Source organism: Salvelinus sp. IW2-2015, linkage group LG4p, assembly GCF_002910315.2.
Source record: "Salvelinus sp. IW2-2015 linkage group LG4p, ASM291031v2, whole genome shotgun sequence".
NCBI lineage: Eukaryota > Metazoa > Chordata > Actinopteri > Salmoniformes > Salmonidae > Salvelinus > Salvelinus sp. IW2-2015.
Genome location: NC_036841.1, coordinates 4,168,573 through 4,193,297, shown reverse-complemented (window position 1 = coordinate 4,193,297; position 24,725 = coordinate 4,168,573). Strand labels below are relative to the sequence as shown.

At 44.6% G+C, this 24,725-nt stretch overlaps 3 protein-coding genes across 6 annotated transcripts in view; 2 read left to right on the top strand and 1 right to left on the bottom strand.

Annotated features, from left to right (window-relative positions):
* The window catches only part of LOC111959275 (clustered mitochondria protein homolog), a 30,062-nt gene extending 8,876 nt beyond the window's left edge, over positions 1–21,186 (top strand). Inside the window, 28 exon segments of the mRNA XM_070437532.1 lie at positions 2,758–2,948; positions 3,226–3,397; positions 4,582–4,725; positions 4,942–5,069; positions 5,300–5,454; positions 5,690–5,815; positions 7,566–7,633; positions 7,636–7,675; positions 7,766–7,802; positions 8,619–8,711; positions 8,950–9,384; positions 9,621–9,880; positions 10,162–10,688; positions 11,384–11,485; positions 11,736–11,836; positions 13,515–13,667; positions 13,850–13,912; positions 14,055–14,296; positions 14,445–14,529; positions 14,733–14,886; positions 15,662–15,801; positions 15,915–15,995; positions 16,081–16,206; positions 16,394–16,515; positions 16,646–16,739; positions 16,890–17,024; positions 17,208–17,281; positions 17,439–21,186. Coding sequence (XP_070293633.1) covers positions 2,758–2,948; positions 3,226–3,397; positions 4,582–4,725; positions 4,942–5,069; positions 5,300–5,454; positions 5,690–5,815; positions 7,566–7,633; positions 7,636–7,675; positions 7,766–7,802; positions 8,619–8,711; positions 8,950–9,384; positions 9,621–9,880; positions 10,162–10,688; positions 11,384–11,485; positions 11,736–11,836; positions 13,515–13,667; positions 13,850–13,912; positions 14,055–14,296; positions 14,445–14,529; positions 14,733–14,886; positions 15,662–15,801; positions 15,915–15,995; positions 16,081–16,206; positions 16,394–16,515; positions 16,646–16,739; positions 16,890–17,024; positions 17,208–17,281; positions 17,439–17,580 — 4,190 coding nt within the window. The 3' untranslated portion in view covers positions 17,581–21,186.
* limk1a (LIM domain kinase 1a) overlaps positions 1–24,725 on the bottom strand; it is a 526,526-nt gene that overhangs the window by 240,994 nt on the left and 260,807 nt on the right. The gene's annotated exons all lie outside the window — the stretch shown is intronic.
* LOC111959247 (lissencephaly-1 homolog A) overlaps positions 21,692–24,725 on the top strand; it is a 53,046-nt gene continuing 50,012 nt past the window's right edge. Inside the window, exons 1-2 of one of the 4 annotated variants that reach the window (XM_023980738.2) lie at positions 21,834–22,022; positions 22,139–22,219. The gene's annotated coding sequence lies outside the window, so the exon portion shown is untranslated. Of the gene's footprint in view, positions 22,023–22,138; positions 22,220–22,785; positions 23,625–24,725 lie in introns of those variants that run through there. The other 3 variants (XM_023980730.2, XM_023980741.2, XM_023980747.2) reach the window with 3 other exon arrangements.

The following is a 24,725-nucleotide window of genomic DNA, read 5'->3' as shown; positions in this document are numbered from 1 at the left end:
CCCCCCCCCCCAAATGTTCTCTGTTCGATTTCTTGTTGCCCTGAGCACATGGTCTGTAGGCCAGCCATGTCAAGTGGATGGCGAATTAATTCATCTTTAGTCGAAGCAAGAAACGCGGTCAGTCTGTGGTAAACCTTGAGCAGAGATATAACAGCTTACAACAGACAGGGCAGCTTGGAGACTAGTGGCTTGCTCTCTGGATTAGTTGGCCTAGTGGTCTTTCGCAATTTTGATTGAACAAGAACGTTAGTAGTGATCAAGACATTCACACCTCGTGGAAATTATTAAATGATTGTTGATCTCTTGTAGCCCGCTCCTTTCTATTATTTGCCTGATTAATCTCTTTCGTCTTCCTTCCCACGCTATCAGGGACCTAACTCTGTGTTTTTGTCCAACTGGTTTAACTGAATGCTGGTCAAACTGGAGGTCTTCTGCYCCTCCCCTCTCCCCACACCTCTCAATGATTTACATGTTAAGGAGGATTAGAGCTGCTTTCTTGTATAATAATCAAAAAATGTCTTCCATTTCTTCTGGTTAAGGTTGGTCTTGTGGTTGTCACACTCTTTAAGATAAATATCTCTTATTGAAATAGGCAAAGCCTAGGCCAGAATATGTATGACAGAAGTACGGCAGTTGGCAGATTTTGCTTTCCCTTCCTTCCATATCTTCATGCCCTAATAGACTGCAGCTCTGAAGGGTTTGGCTCTTTGGCAAAATGTTGTAGTGATAATGGTAATTTGTTGCTGCCCTCTTCATATGTGAATTGTGACCAACAACATGAATCTCTCCTGTCTACACTACACACAGTGATATGAAGGCTCAACCTCAACAAGTTTAGTTTGGCTAAAAGTTGAGTAATGCAGAAGGTTGCGTAATATTGGACCCAATTCCCTACCCTATCACCTCACCCCCTCGTGCTCTGTTCTGCTGCTGTAGGGCCAAGTGGGTCTGTTTTGCAATTATTAGGCTACATGATTGCTTCAGCGTTCATAATGCTGTATAGCACTTTGTACTCTTGGTACTGGCTCTCTTGTACTCTTGCCTTCTCAGTGCAGATTGGATATCATTGGCAGCCAGCATTCATATACACTTATTTGCAGGTGTTTCCATTACCTTCTCAATTCTACTTGAGAAACTAAAACTGTTCACATTTTCATTAAATTACAAGTTACAAAAACAGTCAAACTGAGCTGAAAACTGAATCTTGAATAAAGCAGAGGGCCTTGAATGACCGAAAGGATTCCCACTGTGTGTTTGTGACCACTCTAAGAAAATGCAATAGCTGGGGCATTGATGGGAGAATGAATGGAGCGGTGAAGAGTGACTTGGATCAGGCCAGAAGTAGGACACCCAAGGGGAGAGACCGAGTAACTGGTGTAACCTTATCAAATCTGTCTGCTTCTACAACAAGGCAGGAGGAGCAGTCACAGGAGACACAGGTCACTGAACCTGTTCCTAAAAAAACCAGTTGATCCCTTCACCTCCCTTCTGACCTACAGAAACATTATCCCTTGGCTCCTATTGTATGTTYAAGTCTATTCTCCTTGCTCTTCTTTAGAAGTCTGTCTTCTCTCGTAGCGTTGACCAGTTATTGGCCAAGGCTGTTGTGTTTGGTATTCAGAGCGTGACAAGTCTCTTTCTTTCTCGCTCCCTCATTCCCTCCCCCCTCTCTATTTTTTTTTCTAAATTTCTCTCGCCTGCTCTCTTTTACTGTAGATTTCCCCCTACCGCCACAGCTGTTTACCCTCCCCCCAACCACCCCCTCAACGTGTTAACCCTGACACTGCGTTACCCTTGACGTTGAACAAGGGCACGCTGGTTGCAGTTGTCTGGGAGAGAAAACAGCCCTTCCACACTGCAGGCCCCACTAGCTGATATTTATGTATGTAGCCTTTCCTCTTGGCAACCCAACCCACACCATTCAAATGAGTTTGACAATATTATTTTGGCTACTTTTTTTATGATAAAAAAAATGTTTAACAACAGCACCTTCTTGCCCTTTGTGCTGTTGTCTGTGCCCAATAATGTTTGTACCATGTTGTCCTGCTGCCATGTGGTGTTGCTACCATGTTGTGTTGCTGCCTTGCTATGTTGTCCTATATTTTATATTTTTATTTTTAATCCCAGCCCCGTCCCCGGAGGAGGCCTTTTGGTAGGCCGTCATTGGAAATAAGAATTTGTTCTTAACTGACTTGCCTAGTTAAATATAAAAATAAAACTGGTAAATAGGAAACACCACTGTTACAGCTAGAGGCATTTTCCACAGTTACAATGCCTTGTGCCAGTGAGGCCCCTACGGAGGTTGAGATGGAGAGGAGATGGATACATACACAAGGATGAGGGGAGGAGTTGTGTGGTTGGCTCTACTTTCCTTTCAGACTTTATAGTAAAGTTCCTTGTTGTGGACCTTGGGAGTCTGGTGCCCTATGTGGAGAAGGCCAAAGGCACCAGGCAAACCACTAGCTTTTGTGTTCTGTGCAATAATCTGAGTGATGGTTGAGAGAAGCTTTTGTTTTCTGTGCTAATTGGATCCTATTGTTCTCCTTGGATCCTGTAAATCACCAACTTGGCACTGTAGACAATGCCCTTCCGGGGTAATCTAATCTGGCAACATGCACTACTTTGTTTGCTAACTGTAGGCTTATTATCCTTATTAATTTGGATATGTGTCACTCTGCCATGGCAACGCCTTCTCTACCCGTCTGTCCAATCAGATAACAAGCTATGTTGAACGTCTCTCCTTCTGTTCAATCACAGGGCACAGTGTAGACACAGCGGTGATGAATGGGGGTGGGGCCCACAATTTTTCGGAGGAGGAGTCCAAGCAGGATGGGGCTGGTGACACAGACGGTGGGGAGGATTCTAACGAACAGGAAGTGATTGTGATTCAGGATACAGGTTTCACTGTGAAGATCCAGGCACCCGGGACGGAGCCTTTTGACCTCCAGGTACAGTACATACTTATACAGCCCAACTGCCGGTCCCAATTTGCTCACTACCCCTTGACCCGCCTAATCCTTTGACGTCTACAGATCTGTAAGGTGTAAGCAATATAGTGGAAGCTCCACCAGCACACTGTTTATACCTATCCAGAGGCTTCAGATCTGCCAACATTGAAGGGTTAGGGACAAGGTGTACAAATAGGGACCAAATTGTGACTAGCTGTACAACCATACACTGTCAGTCTCTATTGCTATAAGACGTTAAACCTGCCCGCTCCCGCAGGTTTCACCCCAGGAGATGGTGCAGGAGATCCACCAGGTGTTGATGGACCGTGAGGACACCTGCCATCGTACCTGTTTCTCCCTGCAGCTGGACAGCAACGTGCTGGATAACTTTGCTGAGCTCAAATCCATCGAAGGCCTGCAGGAGGGCTCCCTGCTCAAAGTAGTGGAAGGTAGGACTTGGTGTTTTGGGTATGTTCTAAAGTCAACCCCTAGTCCTAGACTTTATTGATCTTAAAGCCTAAGGATTGTTTAGGTGTAAGATCTACTCCTAGTTCCCTTCCTAGAGTGTCTCCTCGACTGTAGACCAGGCCTGGGCAACTCCAGTCCTCAGGGGCCTGGTTGGTGTCACACTTTCCCCCATCCCTAGCAAACACACCTGATTTTAAACTAATTGCATTTTTAACTTTTCTGCGCTACGGATCCCTTTAGCGGGATCATTTTCCTAAACAACCGCTGAATTGCAGGGCGCAAAATATTACTAAAAATATTTATAATCATGCAATCACAAGTGAAATATACCAAAACACAGCTTAGCTTGTTGTTAATCCACCTACCGTGTCAGATTTTGAAAATATGCTTTGCAGCGAAAGCAATCCAAGCTTTTGTGAGTGTATCAATCAATGCTACAACAGCTAGCCTCAAATTAGCATGGTCACGAAAGTCAGAAAAGCAATACAATTAATCGCTTACCTTTGATAATCTTCGGATGTTTGCACTCACGAGACTCCCAGTTACACAACAAATGTTCTTTTTGTTCGATAAATATTACTTTTATAACAAAAAGGCGCCATTTGGGTTGCGCTTTATGTTCAGAAAACCAAAGCCTCGTTCCGTTCGATGAAAATTCCAAAAAGTATCCGTAATGTTTGTGGAAACATGTCAAATGTTTTTTATAATCAATCCTCAGGTTGTTTTTAACAAACATAATCGATAATATTTCGACCGTAACCTATTCAATAAGAGAGAAAAAGAAAATGGAGAGTTACCTCTCTTGCGCGCAGGAACTAATCAGAGGACACCTGACTACTTTTGAAAAATCTTGACAGTTTTGGAAACTTTGGAGTGTTTTCTATYTTAAWCTGTAAATTATATGCATATTCTGCGATCTGGACCTGAGAAATAGTCCGTTTACCTTGGGAATGTTATTTAAATAAAAAAAATCTGACCCCTAGCGTCAAGAGGTTAATTAACTGAAGATCATGATTAGTTGATTATTGGAGTCAGGTGTGTTAGCTGGGGTAAAAGTGTGACACCAATCAGGCCCCTGAGGACGGAAGTTGCCCAGGCCTGCTGTAGACTGTCCCTAGATTGCCTCAATAATAATGAAATGGCTATCCTCTCTGTCTCTCTCCAGAGCCCTACACAGTGCGCGAGGCCCGTATCCACGTGCGTCACATCAGAGACCTGCTGAAAGGCCTGGACCCGTCTGATGCCTACAACGGCGTGGACTGCAACTCCCTCTCCTTCCTCAGCGTCTTCACCGACGGGGACTTGGGAGGTGTGTGTGTTTGCGTACCCATTTGTTTATTTGCGTGTGTGTTTGGGTGGGTCTGTCTGTGAGAATTGGGGTGAGTGATATTTCAGTCAGTATTCTGAGGTATCCAGCCACCTTTGTACTACATATTAATGTGTATGTGTCCTCGGCAGCAGGCTATAAAACATCTTTGGTCAAGATGCGTTAGTCTGACCTGTGACCTTATCGTCTCCTCTGCAGACAGTGGTAAGCGGAAGAAGAAGGGCAGTGAGCTGGAGCAGATAGACTGTACCCCTCCAGAACACATCCTGCCTGGCAGTAAAGAGCGCCCCCTGCTGCCTCTCCAGCCACAGAACAAGGACTGGAAGGTAATAATGATGGTAATTATGGTGATTTTAGCAAACACTTTTATCCAAAGAGATTAGTTAAAAGTGAAGTGTGCACTGACTGAAACCAGCATACATCAGCTGGCTGGGTCATATTATATCCTTACCACCATAAAGTGCAGATGAAGTAATCAGTCTATGGACCTTTTCCAATATCCATAAGTCATAAGTCACATTCCAATGTCCATATCTGATTCCGCCTCTCTCTGTAGCCCATGCAGTGCCTGAAGGTCCTGACTATGAGTGGCTGGAACCCCCCTCCTGGCAACAGGAAGATGCATGGTGATCTCATGTACCTGTATATGGTGACTGTTGAGGAGAGACACATCAGTATCACCGCCTCTACACGTGGCTTCTACCTCAACCAGTGAGTCTGGCTTGCCTTATCTCCCATTAGAATTACCGCATACTGTTTTCATGCTACTGAGCCAAGCCAAGCTGTATTGTGTCGGGATTATTACGCATCCACCAGTTGCTGGAACTGTACTGGAAAGTGTGAAAGGAAACTATCAGAGCAAGCATGGTTAGGTTTGGTGAAAAAGTTAACTGTCCAAGGGCGAAAGTTGACCATAATGAGCGATGACCATGGTGTTGTGTTCCAGGTCGACCACCTACACCTTCAACCCTAAGCCAGCCAACCCCAGCTTCCTCAGCCACTCGTTGGTTGAGCTGCTGAGCCAGATAAGCCCTGCCTTCAAGAAGAACTTCACTGCCCTGCAGAAGAAAAGGTAAGTGGTCTACACTATCCACAACGCACTGTGCTTTTTATTAGTTCTGTGTAATGGGGGGGGAAACATACTGATAAGCATACAATTATTAGTAATTATATCAGAATTTTACACTACCGTTCAAAGGTTTGGGGTCACTTAGAAATGTCCTTGTTTTTGAAAGAAAGGCAAAAAAAAAAATAACATAAAATTGATCAGAAATGCAGTGTAGACATTGTTAATGTTGTAAATGACTATTGTAGCTGGAAACGGCAGATTTTTAATGGAATATCTACATTATCAGCAACCATCTCCTGTGTTCCAATGGCATGTTGTGTTAGCTAATCCAAGTTTATCATTTTAAAAGGCTAATTGATCATTAGAAAACCCTTTTGCGATTATGTTAGCACACCTGAAAACTGTTGTGCTAATTAAAGAAGCAATAAAACGGACCTTTAGACTAGTTGAGTATCTGGGCAGCAATTGTGGGTACGATTACAGGCTCAAAAGGGCCAGAAACAAAGAACTTTCTTCTGAAACTCGTCAGTCTATTCTTGTTCTGAGAAATGAAGGCTATTCCATGTGAGAAATTGCCAAGAAACTGAAGATCTCGTACTAGTCCGTTCACAGAACAGCGCAAACTGGCTCTAACCAGAATAGAACGAGGTGTGGGAGGCCCCGGTGCACAACTGAGCAAGAGGACAAGTACATTAGAGTGTCTAGTTTGAGAAACAGACGCCTCACAAGTCCTCAACTGGCAGCTTCGTTAAATAGTACCCGCAAAACACCAATCTCAACGTCAACAGTGAAGAGGTGACTCCAGGATGCTGGCCTTCTAGGTAGAGTTGCAAAGAAAAAGCCATATCTCCGACTGGCCAATAAAAAGAAAATAATAATATGGGCAAAAGAACACAGACACTGGACAGAGAAATATTGGAAAAAAGTGTTATGRAKAGACGAATCTAAGTTTGAGGTGTTCGGATCACAAAGAAGAACATTTGTGAGACGCAGAAAAAATGAAAGATGCTGGAGGAGTGCTTGACGCCATCTGTCAAGCATGGTGGAGGCAATGTGATGGTCTGGGGGTGCTTTGGTGGTGGTAAAGTGGGAGATTTGTACAGGGTAAAAGGGATCTTGAAGAAGGAAGGCTATCACTCCATTTTGCAATGCCATGCCATACCCTGTGGACGGTTCTTAATTGGAGCCAATTTCCTCCTAGAACAGGACAATGACCCAAAGCACAGCTCCAAACTATGCAATAACTATTTAGGGAAGAAGCAGTCAGCTGGTATTCTGTCTATAATGGAGTGGCCAGCACAGTCACCGGATCTCAACCCTATTGAGCTGTTGTGGGAGCAGCTTGACCGTATGGTACGTAAGAAGTGCCCATCAGGCCAATCCAACTTGTAGGAGGTGCTTCAGGAAGCATGGGGTGAAATCTCTTCAGATTACCTCAACAAATTAACAACTAGAATGCCAAAGGTGTGCAAGGCTGTAATTGCTGCAAATTGAAGAACAGTTATTATTTCAATTAAAAATCATTATTTATAACCTTGTCAACGTCTTGACTATATTTCCTATTCATTTTGCAACTCATTTCATGTATGTTTTCATGGAAAACAAAGACATTTCTATTTGACCCCAAACTTTTGAACGGAGTGTGTGTATAATATATTTTTCAGAGCTAACAATATTAGACAGGTTGTTTTTCTTGATATCTGAGGAATACTCCCACTGTGACTCATGGCTAATTTGTGCTGATTGGCTGCAGGGTTCAGCGGCATCCGTTTGAGAGGATAGCCACACCCTTCCAGGTGTACAGTTGGACCGCCCCCCAGGTGGACACACCATGGACTGTGTCAGAGCTGAGGACGCTTACACTCCCGTCTGGGCTACGAGGACACATACCTGGACAGGTACACACACTCCGTCTGGGCTACGAGGAACACATACCTGGACAGGTACACACACCTCCCGTCTGGGCTACGAGGAACACATACCTGGACAGGTAACACACCTCCCGTCTGGGCTACGAGGAACACATACCAGGACAGGTACACACACCTCGCCCCTAGGCTACGAGGAACACATACCTGGACAGGTACACACACCTCGCGCTTAGACTACGAGGAACACATACCAGGACAGGTACACAGACCTCGCCCCTAGGCTACGAGGAACACATACCAGGACAGGTACACAGACCTCGCCCCTAGGCTACGAGGAACACATACCAGGACAGGTACACACACCTCGCGCTTAGACTACGAGGAACACATACCAGGATAGGTACACAGACCTCGCCCCTAGGCTACGAGGAACACATACCTGGATAGGTACACACACCTCGCGCTTAGACTACGAGGAACACATACCAGGACAGGTACACAGACCTCGCCCTAGGCTACGAGGAACACATACCTGGACAGGTACACACACCTCGCCCCTAGGCTACGAGAACACATACCTGGATAGGTACACACACCTCGCGCTTAGACACGAGGAACACATACCAGGTCAGGTACACAGACCTCGCCCCTAGGCTACGAGGAACACATACCTGGATAGGTACACACACCTCGCGCTTAGACTACGAGGAACACATACCAGGACAGGTACACAGACCTCGCCCCTAGGCTACGAGGAACACATACCTGGACAGGTACACACACCTTGCGCCTAGGCTACGAGGAACACATACCTGGACAGGTACATACACCTCGACCCTAGGCTACGAGGAACGCATACCTGGACAGGTACACACACACACCTATAATACTCTGTTTTGGTTTTGTGTAACATTGTGTCTCTGTTATTTATTCAGACACGAGACTGGAATGAGGAGCTGCAGACGACCAGAGAGCTGGCCCGGAAGAACCTGCCTGATCGCCTGCTGAGAGAGAGGGCCATCTTCAAGGTGAGCCAGCCTACAGCAGTAGTTGAAGCTCAACTCCTTTCCCGTGTTCTGTCTCCTGCACTCTGGCCTGCTTATTTGCTTTCGCTAGTGAGCTTCGGTCATCGATTCTCCTCATGAAACACCCTCCTTTCAGCTCCGTTTATCTGTTTCCGTCTATATCCTGTAGTGTGCAGACTATTACGCTGCCTTCCATCCTCTACATCCTTACACGTTCACTCTCTAACCCTCCTCTCTCCAGGTCCACAGTGACTTTGCGGCTGCTGCCACTCGCGGTTCCATGGCGGTGATCGACGGCAACGTGATGGCCATCAATCCTGGCGAGGAGACACGTATGCAGATGTTCATCTGGAACAACATCTTCTTCTCCCTGGGCTTCGACGTCCGTGACCACTACCGCGAGCTGGGCGGGGACGCTGCCGCGCACGCTGCTCCCACCAACGACCTCAACGGTGTCCGGGCTTACGGGGCCGTAGACGTGGAGGGGCTGTACACCCTGGGGACAGTGGTGGTGGACTATCGGGGTTACCGTGTCACGGCCCAGTCGATCATCCCTGGTATTCTGGAGAGAGAGCAGGAGCAGAGCGTTATCTACGGGTCTATCGACTTTGGGAAGACAGTGGTGTCTCATGGGAAGTACCTGGAGCTTCTGGAGAGGACCAGTCGACCACTCAAGGTGAGGATATGATGATGATGCCAGTTTCATGCTTTATTTTCAAGTCTGCTAATTGTTTGGGATTGACTTTATTTGTCACTACAAAGTAAGCAAACTTCAATATCTTTTGTTGAACTGTTTTTCTGTCACTGCACCGGCCTACAGACATTCAACGTTTATCACTGCCATGCCACAAACCTGCCATACTGTGGTTATCACATTCTCTCTGTCATAATGACTGACTCTCCCACCCCCAGGTCCAGAGACACAATGTACTGAATGAGAAGGATGAGTCCATGGAGCTGTGTTCCTCTGTTGAGTGTAAGGGCATAATCGGCAACGATGGACGCCACTACATCTTGGACCTTCTGAGGACATTCCCCCCTGACCTGAACTTCCTGCCTGTGGAAGGGGAGGAGCTTTCCCCTGAGAGTGTGAGACAGGGTTTCCCACGCCAGCACCGCCACCGTCTGGCCTGCCTCCGACAGGAGCTCATCGAGGCCTTCGTTGAGCACAGGTACTGTAGAGCGCTTTAGGGAGGCGTTTTAATTGTGTGTGTGCCGTGGGAATAGCATGGAGACTCTACTTTTCACATTTACATACCTGTGTTTTGGTGGTTACTTATGTGCTTCCTTGGTGGTTTGTGTGCTTTAGATAGGATACTGGTTATGTCCCTCAAGATGGTCATCAGATGTTCTTTTTAGTGTATGATTGGGTCTGTGCAGATTTGAATGCTCACGTAACTGACTATGTCCTACCCCCTCAGGGATAATAAAGATTCTGTACTCTACTCCTCAGATACCTCCTATTCATGAAGATGGCAGCGCTCCAGCTTATGCAGCAGAAAGCCAACAAGGAGCGCAAGCTGGCCACTCTGACAGAGAATAGCAGCCCCGGGGCAGCCGTTCCAGCCCTGCCCTCCACAGAGACACCCGATGCCTCGGCCGAGTCCTCAGAAACTTCCACAGAAACCCTCACTGACGCCAACTCAGACGCAGTCCAGACGGAGACCACCTCCACCTCTGATGCCCCTCAGGCAGCAGCAACAGAAGCCACCACCACAGAAGCAGCCCCCAAGACAGAGCCAATGACAGAAACAGACAGTTCAGCTACAACAACCACTAATGCCTCCCAGGCAACCCCTATAGAGGATAATGTGGTTCCCACTGTGACCACCAATGGGCCGTTGGTGCCCTTTGCCAAAGCAATTCAGAACGGGGAGTGCGAGAGCCCTCTGGAGGGTAAGGCTGAGGATATTATCCCGGGCTTAGCCCAGGCGAAAGAGCTGGCTGAGTCCTTAGCCGCGGAAGACGGATCCGGTATCGGTACGTCCAAACTGTTGCAGGGTAGAGAGAGGCTGGGGAAACCCAGTCGGTGGAGAAATGCATTTGAAGAAGAGGGCTCTTTTAATTTCACCATAGACATGCATTTAGAATGGTGTATGTGTGGTTTTTCATCTGTATGTTGCCATCTTCATGAAGAGGAGGTATCTAAGAAGGCTTCTTAATGCTGGTGTCTTAGTTGCATCTCTCCACCTGGCTAGTTGTCCCTGTCCAGTTGTTAGCCTCCTAGGTGAGCATGGACCCCAGTAAAATCACTAGCAGTGTGGCATATAGCAATCCAATAACCACAGATCTCTCCATTTTGATTTCTCATTGGCTAGTGTGACAATTAATCAAAGGGTTTGTGACTCAGAAAGAAGGAAAGAACCCTGGTTGTGTGTGATCATTGCATGTGTGTGGGATGGTTGTAGTTGGTCTCTGGCCCTACTGCCTGCTTGATAATAGCTCTAATGATGAGGTGGTTTGTGGTTATTTAACTAAGATCTGCAACAGTGGTGGTTTTCAACTCAAATTGACTTGCATGTCAATTTGAGGAAAGATGATAGTAGTGATTTTTGGGGAACTTACACCATATAATTTTGATTTGTTGCCCAGGAAACTTGTTATATTGATATTCATTCAACTTCTCTCTTCCTCCCCTGATTTCTCCAACCCCACCCTGACCTGTTTCCATCAAGACCCTAAAAGCCGAGAGGTGATCCTCAACGCCTGCAAGGCCGTGGGTTCCATCAGCAACACCTCCTTCGACATCCGCTTCAACCCAGACATCTTCTCTCCAGGTAGGAACTGTCACTTTATGGTGGTGGATGATGGGAAACGTAGTGCTTTTAGGAGAGGTTTGATGTGGCAGCTGGCTCTGCTGAACAAAACTAATTGTTTATAATTTTTTGGTATCAATTGCTGTTACCTCCAAAGCACTTCACAGGAATTGCCTTATTTTCACATTCAATGAAACTAAAGCGTAATAAAAGACTATTGCATGCTATACTGGCACCCCCCCCCCCAAAAATGCTGATGTCTCTCCCCCAGGAGTGCGTTTCCCTGAGGACAGTGCGGATGACATTCAGAAACAGAAGCAGCTGTTGAAGGATGCTGGAGCCTTCCTGGTGTCCTGTCAGATCCCGTCTCTGGTAAGTTTCAGGGCAGCAACATCGTACCAAGCACAAGCAGTCATTACCTTCACTATATTACAACATAAACTCAGCAAAAAAATAAACGCTCTCTCACTGTCAACTGTTTTTATTTTCAGCAAACTTAACATGTGTAAATATTTGTATGAACATAACAAGATTCAACAACTGAGACATAAACTGAACAAGTTCGACAGACATGTGACTAACATAAATGGAATAATGTGTCCCTGAACAAAGGGGGAGTCAACATCAAAAGTAACAGTTAGTATCTGGTGTGGCCACCAGCTGCATTAAGTACTGCAGTGCATCTCCTCCTTATGGACTGCACCAKATTTGCCAGTTCTTACTGTGAGATGTTACCCCACTCTTCCACCAAGGCACCTGCAAGTTCCCGGACATTTCTGGGGGGAATGGTCCTCACCGTCCGATCCAACAGTGGGATTGACATCCGGGCTCTTCGCTGGCTATGGCAGAACACTGACATTCCTGTCTTGCAGGAAATCACGCACAGAACGAGCAGTATGGCTGGTGTCATTGTCATGCTGGAGGGTAATGTCAGGATGAGCCTGCAGGAAGGGTACCACATGAGGGGGGAGGATGTCTTCCCTGTAACGCACAGCGTTGAGATTGCCTGCAATGACAACAAGCTCAGTCCGATGATGCTGTGACACACCACCCCAGACCATGACGGACCCTCCACCTCCAAATCGATCCCTTGCTCCAGAGTACAGGCCTCGGTGTAACGCTCATTCCTTCGACGTTAAACGCAAATCCGACCATCAGTTAAACCGCGACTCGTCAGTGAAGAGCACTTTTTGCCAGTCCTGTCTGGTCCAGCGACGGTGGGTTTGTGTCCATAGGCGACATTGTTGCCGGTGATGCCTTACAACAGGACTACAAGCCCTCAGTCCAGCCTCTCTCTGCCTATTGTGGACAGTCTGAGCACTGATGGAGGGATTGTGCGTTCCTGGTGTAACTCGGGCAGTTGTTGCCATCCTGTACCTGTCCCGCAGATGTGATGTACTGATCCTGTGCAGGTGTTGTTTCACGTGGTCTGCCACTGCGAGGACGATCAGCTGTCCTTCCTGTCTCCCTGTAGCGCTGTCTAGGCGTCTCACAGTATGGACATTGCAATTTATTGCCCTGGCCACATCTGCAGTCCTCATGCCTCCTTGCAGCATGCCTAAGGCACGTTCACGCAGATGAGCAGGGACCCTGGGCATCTTTCTTTTGGGGTTTTTCAGAGTCCGTAGAAAGGCCTCTTTAATGTCCTAAGTTTTCATAACTGTGACCTTAAATGCCTCCCGTCTGTAAGCGTCTTAATTACCGTTCCACAGGTGCATGTTCATTAATTGTTTATAGTTCATTGAACAAGCATGGGAAACAGTGTTTAAACCCTTTACAATGAAGATCTGTGAAATTATTTGGATTTTTATGAATTATCTTTGAAAGACAGGGTCCTGAAAAAGGGACGTTTCTTTTTTTTTGTTGCTGGGTTTATTTGCTTACATCACTATCACTAGCCTTTGTGTTTGTCTAGCTATTTGTGGGTGTTGTGGGTTGGTGTGTTTGTTTTGGTTATTTGTATTTTGTGGTGGGGGTGTGGTCATTTTTAATTTCTTACATTGTATGCGGGAATTTATTTTTATTTTACTTTTAACTTTTTTCACTCCAGGTAAAGGACTGTCTGGACCACAGTGCTCTGCCCATGGATGGAGCCACGCTGACYGAGGCGCTGCACCAGAGGGGCATCAACGTGCGTTACCTAGGCAACGTGCTGGCGTTCGTGGACAAGACCCCAGCCAAGGCACAGCTGGAGCACTTCTATGTAAGCCTGACCTCTATACGATCTTGTATAATGAAGGGCAAGGATATCATTATGCTAATAATGCTAACCTTCTATACYGTTCTGTTTCTACTGCAGACATTGCAGGACAGAGTGCAGGACAATACATAATCTGCATTCAGCTTGTTTCCTTTTTCTTAAATTGTTTTGTATGTGTTCTGTAGAGAATAGGTATCAGTGAGTTAATCACCAGATGTGCGAAACATATCTTCAAGACATACCTCCAGGTGAGTGCTATTTTTCGAGCACAGATCTTTGATCTTTTGCACCACGGAATTGTCACCCCTACTTGCTTATCATAGAATGTATTTGTCTCCCTTTGAAATTGATTAAATATGAGAACAATAGACTATGTACTCCGTCTCCCAGGGTGTTGAGTTGTCGGCCCTCTCCGCCGCTGTCAGCCACTTCCTCAACTGCTTCCTGTCCTCCTTCGATGCCGTGGCACACCTGCCTGCCGACGAGCTCGTGTCGCGCCGCAAGAACCGTAAGCGCCGTAACCGCGTCCCGGGGGGAGGGGACAACACTGCGTGGGCCAGCCTGACACCCAGCGAGCTGTGGAAGAACATCGTCTCTGAGGCCCAGAGCTACTACCACTTCACCCTGCACTGGTGGGTGGGAATTAGGCTTGATGTTGGCACAATAGTAGGCTTGACGTTAGCACATTATGCTAACAAGCTACCACTTCAGCCTGCACTGGGTGAGTGTGCTTGGGTTAAAGTTGGTGTATGTTTTCTAAAAACATGCATCTTTCTACAGCGAGAATGCCGACCAGGTAGTGGAGAAATACGSCCTTCAGAAGATCACCCTGCTCAGAGAAATCTCCATCAAAGCTGGCATCCAGGTAACTGCCATCAATCCTTATTTCGACTAGGTGCAATGTTCAACATATTGTATACATCTGTCCAATACCTTCAGATTTACAGAAATGCCTAGGGAGTAGGGGCCAGGGGTCAAATTGTAATTCAAAATGTATTTTAATGTCACGTTTTTAACCCTCTCCCTTCTAACACGCTTCCTGTGTCTCCTGCCTCCCTGCGTTTCTAGATCCTGATAAAGGAGTATAACTTTGACAGTCGCCACAAGCCTGCCTTCACAGAGGAGGACATCCTTAACATCTTCCCTGTGGTGAAGCACGTCAACCCCAAGGCCTCCGATGCCTTCCACTTCTTCCAGAGTGGACAGGCCAAGGTCCAGCAAGGTNCCTTCAGAAGATCACCCTGCTCAGAGAAATCTCCATCAAAGCTGGCATCCAGGTAACTGCCATCAATCCTTATTTCGACTAGGTGCAATGTTCAACATATTGTATACATCTGTCCAATACCTTCAGATTTACAGAAATGCCTAGGGAGTAGGGGCCAGGGGTCAAATTGTAATTCAAAATGTATTTTAATGTCACGTTTTTAACCCTCTCCCTTCTAACACGCTTCCTGTGTCTCCTGCCTCCCTGCGTTTCTAGATCCTGATAAAGGAGTATAACTTTGACAGTCGCCACAAGCCTGCCTTCACAGAGGAGGACATCCTTAACATCTTCCCTGTGGTGAAGCACGTCAACCCCAAGGCCTCCGATGCCTTCCACTTCTTCCAGAGTGGACAGGCCAAGGTCCAGCAAGGTCAGGCTAGCATGAGGCTACTAGACCTCAATCAGCATGCAGCACTACTCACACTTATAATGCAACTCRCATGCATGCGCACACACACTACAGGTCCGGTGAGGTGGGTACCAGTCCTGCTAGGCGGGGTCAGCACGGTTCCTCCTAGGGCTAGAGACATATGTAAATTAAACTCTACTCACACATGCAACACACACAGGAAAGTTGAGGAGAAATGTTTCCTTCCTCCCCATACAAACCATGCAGATATTGCAACAATGCAACTTACATTCAGTGTCCTCTCTGAACCCATTCACATGACTTTCTGTTGCGCTGTACAACGATTGTGGAAGCCTGACTTGTCAGCAAGGTCTCTGTGTGCAGGTTACCTGAAGGAGGGCTGTGAGTTGATCAACGAGGCTCTGAACCTGTTCAACAACGTGTACGGGGCCATGCACGTAGAGATCTGTGCCTGCCTGCGTCTGCTGGCTCGCCTCAACTACATCATGGGAGACCACCACGAGGTGTGCTGCTCTCGACATTATACACACATTTTGATATTCCTCTGACACATGACGACAAATGGCCACAGCAATTCCAGTGACACAGTCCTGACTGTGGTCTTCTCTGTCCACAGGCTCTCAGTAACCAACAGAAGGCTGTCTTGATGAGTGAGAGAGTACTGGGCGTYGAGCACCCCAACACTATCCAGGAATATGTACGTATTCTGTTTTTTGAAGACAGGTTGTTTTTCAATCCATGTTTACTGTTTCTAAATGCCTCTGGTTGCTTTCTCTCCCCAGATGCACTTGGCTCTGTACTGCTTTGCCAACGGTCAGCTGTCCACTGCCCTGAAGCTGCTGTACCGTGCTCGCTACCTCATGCTGATGGTGTGTGGGGAGGACCACCCCGAAATGGCGCTTCTAGATGTGAGTGGGCCACAGTATTTCATTTATTTTCTTTTGATTGAAACCATSCTGTGGGTGTATATGTCACCATGTTAGCTCTGAAGTTATGTACCATTTTTGTGTAACTCTTTGAGGTGTGTTTGTGACCTTTATTAAATCAGTTCTCCTTACACTTGTTCTCCCTGTCGTCCTGGGTSTCCTCCTGTAGAGTAACATTGGCCTGGTGCTGCACGGAGTAATGGAGTACGACCTGTCTCTGAGGTTCCTGGAGAACGCCTTGGCCATCAACTCCAAATACCATGGACCCCGCTCCCTCAAAGTAGCCCTCAGGTAACTACAAGGGAGAGTCATTCCTTGAGTGACTCAACATCAATTTCGGTATTATAACTGATTTGCTGTTCTATACTGTAGTTTGTATTATCTTCAGTTGATTTAATGCTAATCAAATGTTCTTCTGCAGTCATCATCTGGTTGCAAGGGTTTACGAGAGCAAGGCAGAGTTCCGCTCTGCGCTCCAGCAGGAAAAGGAGGGCTACACCATCTACAAAAACCAGGTTACAGCTACAGTACACAAAGCTCTACAMGTCCTCTCATCAGAAGTGGCTTAAGAACATTTGCTGAAATGAGAATGTGCTAGATTACCAACAACTGATAATAGTTTTTAAGGTCTCTTTCTCACTTTCTTCCCCTCTATCCCCTCTCAGGTGGGAGAGGCCCACGAGAAGACTAAAGAGAGCTCCGAGTACCTGAAGTACCTCACACAGCAGGCTGTGGCTCTGCAGAGAACCATGAACGAGATCTACAAGAACGGCTCCAACGCCAGCATCATGCCACTCAAGGTACGTGGCTTAGGGCCTAGCTATATTTTCATATGGGTTTTTATCTGTAAGACAAAWTCAAAGGGCCTTGTATTGTCCCCAGATGATAGCATACCTGCGTCTGTAGATTATGCTTTCAAATGTATTGTGGGTGTTAGATTCATAGTACAGTGTGTAATTTTGTTGTTCCACCACTTTTTCCAGTTCACAGCTCCCAGTATGGCCAGTGTTCTAGAGCAGCTCAATATCATCAACGGCATCATCTTTATACCCCTCAGGTAAAGTGAAGTAGCACCTTATTTTTACAGTTTGAGTTGAAAATAGAAACCTGTCAGGACCCAGTACTGACCCCTGTGGAATTCCATCTCTTAAAAATATAAATGTGTCAGCGCTCAACATTAACCCCTGTGGTATCCTAACCCATTTACTCTGCAGCCAAAAGGACTTGGAGAACCTGAAGGCGGAAGTCCAGCGGCGGCAGCAGCTTCAGGAGTCAGGGAAGAGCGTGGAGGATCTCACTGTGGATAGTCCACTAGAGCTGGAGGACAAAATACCCATGGACGTTAACGTTGATTAACGTCAAACCCTCCACACCACACTACTTTCTGCAAGGGAGAGGACGTGATGGAACTGCCATCTTCTTGAATGAGCATGTGGACCCGAGAACTGAGCTGTCTAAAAATCAACAATGATAACAGAAGGGGTGAGGGGCAGACAAAGAGAAACATCTATGTATAGAGTTTATAAGAGGAACTTCAAGGAGTAACAGAGCAGGAGTTACAGTATATACAGGTGTAGGAGAATACAGAATCCATGTCAACATGTTCAGTCTGAAAGCCTATGGCCTCGAGAGCTTTGGTAAAGAAGCAGAACGAATGTAAACTTGATATCTGCTACTGTGTAAGTGTGTGAGAAGGCGATCAAGGACGACCATGACATTGTATTACCAGAGCCTTATCCACTGTTCATCCCACTCCACACCAACCAACTGTTTCCCCTACCCAAGGACCATTTTTTACACCTCAAACTCCTGAAAAAGCCACTGAGGCAACTACGGCTTCCAATTTCACCATGGCCCCACGTTGCCTCGAAAATAACATCTGACACCCTGTCCAAAAACTCAGGGGATTTTTTTTTATTTTTTTTACTGTGTGCTAGGTGAGATTAAAGTCACTAAACTTGAGAGATTTCTCTGTTTTGGCCCACAAAATGTAAACTCCCATCTCTTGCGTTTAGTCTTGTTAAACCTCCCCACCAATCACCCATTTACTCTTTAGTGTCCCCTATGGTCAGTCAAAATGTATTTGTATTTCATGGTTTTATCATGAGTTGCTGCTGTGTCCGTTGGTTCTATCGCAGCAAAACAGACAGTGACGCATGTATGCTCTCAATCAATCTTTTGATTGTTACACCTTTTTTGTGTACAATTTTCTTTTTGTAAAAGCAAAATGGAAACGAGGGAGACGCCATTTTTAGGTCTGTCAATTATCCATTCATTTAAAGGTAGAGTCAGCGATATGATGTAGGTGCACAAAGTAAACGGCGTAGTGGGTCAATTTCCGCAACAACTAGGAGCGTTGAAGCACAAGGCTAAACTCACCCACCCGTACCTACCACACTCGAACAGTTTGAAGCGAACCCATGCACATGCGCTGATACTGTGGGAGCAAAGTCAAGCGCCTCGCTCATTGCATTATCTGCGGTGTTGCTCGTGGCAACATCAGAGTCTACCTTTAACCCATGTCTGTTTTTATAGAAAATATGAGTGGAAAAGATGTATAAATAAATCCGTCTATGGGGTTTAGACAGGTATTTGATCAATGTTGATGGAAATACAGATATGAAACATACAACTATGGCTTGAGCAGTAGACCTATATAGGTCTCTTATGTTAGATGTGTCCAGTCTTCTATTTTTCCACTTTGAAAGTATATGTGCATGTATGTTTTTGTTTCTGTGTTTGTGTTTGTGTAGTCCGAGAGAAGGAATCAGATATGGCCATGATGAATTTGACACTTGCAGCTTCGTAGTATAATGACTAGGTTGGGTAAGACGCAACTTTCCAAATGTTATATATGCAATGGCTGTGTTTACACAGGAAGCCAAATTCAGATATTTTGTCCAATTATTGGCAAACGGTCTGATTGGTCTAAAGACCAATTAGTGGCAAAAAGATGAGAATTGGGCTGCCCGTGTAAACGAAGCCATGGTAAAACCATGGGACGGCTAATGCAAACTTCCATTCTCATGTAACATTCTTGGCCAGCAATGTTGTAAATCTGCTCATATGAAGTGGGTATATGAGAAACTCCCTATCGTTCGATAGAATAGACTAAACCATGGCCATAGACTTGTTCATTGTTTGTCTGTTTCAAAATAGTAAACTTATGTTTCCATTGTTTGGTAAACCCATTCAACAAGTTGACAGTAAATCGGGCCACAGCAGGCGATGTATGAACAAAGTTTCCTCGTCAGTATTGAGTCCACTTTCCAGTGCTGTCTGTCTGAATACATACACACACAGCAACACCAAAAGTGCGTTGAGAAGGGCTTCTTCAATATACCAAAGAAGACGACTGATCGAGGTGTGTGTTTTGTGTGCGCTTGTGTACGACCCTCCCTTGCAAATGTCTTTCTAAAAACTGTTGCGGTGTCTAAATGTATGTGATTAAAGCAATAGAAACGATGCTGGAACTGATCCTTTTGTAGTGCTGTACTTGTGGCTGCACAAACTGCTGTCATTGTAAGTGAAAGGCTGTTGCCAAGAGAGGGAACAGAACAGTTACTGTAATGAATTTCTTGATTATTATGCTCCTAAAAAGCTGGGACAATAGAACTTTGTGTGATTTGTGCCTATTTATGCTTTTCAACACGTTTTAACATGTTTTTCTGGTTTCTTTTAATTTTTGCTCATGTTTTTCATAGGGATATCATTGGTTTCCTTTTTGAAATATGTATATCTGCATTTCCTTTTCAGGTTCAACTTCCTCCATGAATGTCAGTCCTGTCTTGCATTACACTTAGTGGCCATGGGGTGATGCTCTAGAGTACTTCAAAAACAAATGAGAAGGCTTTATTCGTGTGAAATAATTTTGTTCCATACGGATGTTCACAAGCATATCTCAATGCTAGTGTGTAACTATTCCATATGCTTCTCATTCACTGGACGTTGAGGAAAGAAAAAGTATTTGATGAAATTGTGACGATATGAACCCGAAAAATTTCAAAGACTACTGCTTGATGAACATTGAACTTGTTGAAACCTTTACAAAAGACTTGTATGAGATTTTGGCCATTTCTGATAGAATAAACTCATTTAGAGTGATCAAAAATACTTTTGTCTGCCTCGAGACATCAATTTTTTTCCCCATGGATCATAATCATGCTACTTCTATTTAATCACAAAGGCACTAATTATTGTTGGAGTTCAGCTGCAATTCTGTTCTAATTGCGTCATAATATACCTCTTGATACATTCAAGTAATTGCATGAGAAACTGATTTGACTGTTCTTTAGATGTTCAGCATTTGGAGACATTCAGAATTTAAAGGACATCCATCCATACAAACCAAGGGGTTTACATAAGATGAAGCAATATGTATTTTCAATGCTCTGGAAATGAAATTTTTTAATATTGACAAAATTATACATCTTCTTCAGCTTTGATAAAATAAACTGGAGGTCTGTCACTCCCTACTGAATTAATCTAATTTTAAAGCTCTTCAAATGACTCCCAGCACTTAACCGATGTCGCACATATGATACTGCTATTCTGTACATTTACACATCCATTTCGTGTTCTCCCCAATTTGATACAAAAATGTGTATTTTCTAAGATAGCACATCGAATCACCTAAGCAGCACACAAGGAACCACCAATCGAGCTGTCTATTTACTACGTAGAAAAATAGAAGGCTCTGACCATCTACATTTTATAGATGCACTGACACTGAGCGGGCTTGTCTCTGCTGTCTAACTCAACGAGGGTTTGTCAGTTTGAGGTTTCATTCTTCTGTTTTCTCACCTTGAACTGATGAAATTTCTTCTGCACATTTCTAGTGTTAAAGTCTACTTCCCTGGCTGTGTGGTACCTGTCTGTTGCTCTTTACAAAATAACAATCTAATTATTTTTGGTCTTGAGTATGCTTTTGTATTAAAATGAATAAAGAAAACTAGCAAATAACACTTGGCTTGGATTTTTAATAACTACTCATTTACATTTTAGATTGAGATGATGTGATCTGCCGTAATCAAACTTTTCTGAAATGTTTGAAATGATTCCAAGCTATCTGACTTATTTATTTAACCTTTATTAAACTTGGGAAGTCAGTTAAGAACAAAATCTTATTTACAATGATGACCTACCCCAGCCAAACCCTAACCTGGACGACACTGGGCCAATTGTGCGCTGTCCTATGTCCCCAATCACGGCCAATCTAGCACTGAGATGGAGTGCCTTAGACCGCTGTGCCATTCTTGGACATGCAATTAGATGCAGTCATATCATTATCATGCATTTCAATTGTAACGACTGGTTGCTTATCTCTGCTAGCCTACAGGGGACCTGTCACACAAATGTTACAGTAGTAATTCATAGACCTATGGGACGTCATCAAGAGAGATCAAATTCTGATAACATTCTGGAATCTGAGTATCCACTATAAACAGGCGTCAATGACACCATTGACAGAGGCTGACTAATTATGTGTTGTCAAAAATAGTGAGTGTTTACAGCTATTAAGTAAAATTATAGTAGTTTATCAGTGGGTGTTTGCAAGTGTATATTTATTTAAGTAGGGCTGTGATCGAAGGCGTACGCGCGCGTCGCTGTCAGTTTGCGAACGCAAGCGCGTCACCGACTCCGAAAGCAACTGCGGTAAGTAAAACAAGGATTGGTAGAGAGACAATTCGGCGTACTTTAAACTCGAGATCAGAAGTCCCTTATTTTGGATCAAAAAACATCCTCTTGGCTTTTATAACTGGCCAAACTTGTTAAAGGTCTTCAGGAGAAACTATAGGGTAAGTGTACATTATTTTGCATCAGATATTGAGTATCGAAGAAATGCTAGGTGGGGAAAATGACGATGTGGCTGTAATTTTTGCGCCTCCTTTCTATGTCTCAAAATGGCGGACAGGCCGCTTGGAGCAGCAGGTAGCTGGTCATCAGAGTTGTAAATGACTGTGTTAACCAACTAGTGGCACTGGTCGATTTGCATGTAAGTAACTTATTAACCTGCTTTAAGTTACCATTTGATTCTAACTTGCACCTATTTTTCCAAGTGTTGATCAAATTGATTCGATAATTTTATATCAACTTTACAGCTCACTACAAAGCAGCCAGGTAGCTAACTAATGTTGTTCAGACAGTGGAAATAATTATGTGTGTAGGTAACTAACCTAATAAACGAGTTTATGCACAGACTTGTTGCAATATCTTTTATCGATGTAACGTTAGTTAGCTAACTTTAACTTCTATTTTGCAGAGTATATTGGTGAAGTTAAATTCATTACTTCAACTCTCATTCGAATTGTGAGGCTAGCTAGCGTGCGCGCTCTAGTCTAGTCTACCTTGCGATCATATATATATGTAGGTCATGAATTGAGACAGTTATTAAACATACCGTCTACAAATACTTACCAACTAATGTGTGGTGTTGTCGAGTGTAAAACGACATCTAACTATCTGCTTGAACACTTTGTGACAAGCTAGATAACTTTAGCTAGGTAACGTTACCCACGATTTTAGAATGTTCAATAATGGAAAAGGGCGTATACAATCGGTTGTATTTAATTTATTTTGACAGCTATTCAGTAAGTAACTAACTAAGTCTAAATAGGTTATTTTCCTAGTATTGGCCGAATGTCATGTGAAACAATAGATGTGGTCTGACATTTTGATACCTTTTTTAACTCCGCTAGTTACCAAGCTAGTTGTATGTTTCCTGTGTAGCCACTGGCTACCCTACTCCATCCATAACGTTACATCCAGTCAACTGGACAACTTTGATCAACGTTTTGTGATCTGTCATCAGCAAGGCTCTACATTAGACCGGTAACGTTTTTACAGAAATCATTCACTGCAAGTTGGCTCTGTTTCACGAATGACCTAAGTCTGAATTTATGCATTCATTTTATAAAAATAAGGGTGGAGCACATTGGTGAAAAAAAGAGGAGTTGAAGGAAAACTACCATTTGCATTGACCAATAACTTCAGCTTGAAACCTATGTTTTCTAAAATACTTTTTCCTTTTATTTGGGAATTGATATCGATTAAGGATCGACTATAGTTTCAGTTTGATCACATGTGGGTTGAAAGGCAGTGATACCCTCTATTCGGTTAGAAAAGACGCCACCCCTCTGCTACTGCAGAATGGATCCTTCAGCCTGCATCACTTTCCACTGAAACTGACTAGTCATTCTCCTCCTCGCCCGTCTTGTGGATGGTACTCTGGTCTTGTTTGTAGCCAGGATCCTTTGCTATACAGTCCTCCTCCCCTTAATGTACTATTTCATCCTGGACAGACCAGAGCTTGGCTACGCCTGTAAGGATTGCTGCAGCAGCTGATGCAACTGAAAAGATGATGGGATTGTTTTAGGAGTGGAGCTTCAATTAATAACTCGGTAGCTATATTTCTTCCTTCAGTTGTAGCTAATGTGGTTCTTGGTTGAATAGGTACAGTCACTTGATGTAAGCAATCAGAGATGTTGAAGTTGTAAGATCTGTTAATAGGCTACTTGTTTGTGGTTGCAGGCTTGACAACTTTCCAGGCTCATTTAGAAAATAAAGCACATTATCGTGAGAATATAAACACACGTGTACCCTCGAAAGTATCTATTGTACAAAATGGCTATACACACATGCTGTGATATTTGGCTGTTATCAGAGGTGGGACTATGTCAACTGGACTGAGTGTTCAGCCTGCCTTTCAGTTTTTTGAGTAGTACCTGACCAATAGCGACATCGAAAATTTGTTTTTTCAAATTGCTCTGGGGAGGGTGTTTGATTACCCTCTCTGTGGAGGAGGAGGCAGGGTAAGGGAGATGGAGAGGATGAGACAGGGTGTGTCATTTTTGTGAATGCCGAGTGCCTCACTGACACAGTCGGCACCAGATGCCCACGTTACCCTGATTTGAGCTCCAGCCCAGAGGTCACAGTAGGACAGTGGCTGACCTTCAGCACAGGAGGACTGGTCTAACACACACACACACACACTGCTAGTAATGACCTGCCAGGCCAGCAGCTCCCCTCCTTTCTCTGGATCTGGGACAGCCAGGTTGGGTTCACCTTCACATGACGGCTTGGTGCCACTGCTCATTCAATGGGTTTTGGATTGGAAATCAGTCTTTCCAGGTTTCTATAATCCCACATTTTTTAATCAATCATTTCCTGCATATTATGCGAGGAATTGGAAATCACTGCACTATTTCCGCATAAGTCAAATCATCACAATATTGTTGCATAAAACTGACCCATCACTGCAGCACAAAAAGGCCTACTATTTCAACCAATCACTGCACATTTACTGCATAATATGGTTCAATGAAGCCACCTCTCACCCAAGAATGTTCCCCAAATTTGTCAATTAATGCATATGTCAGAATTGCCTTAGCAAAATCGGGCATTTGTGCCTGAAAATCCCCCCCCAACATCCTGGAAAGACTGGGAAATATGGTGACAGTATGTGTAATATCTTCTGTCAGCTCATGCCATTGTTCTATATA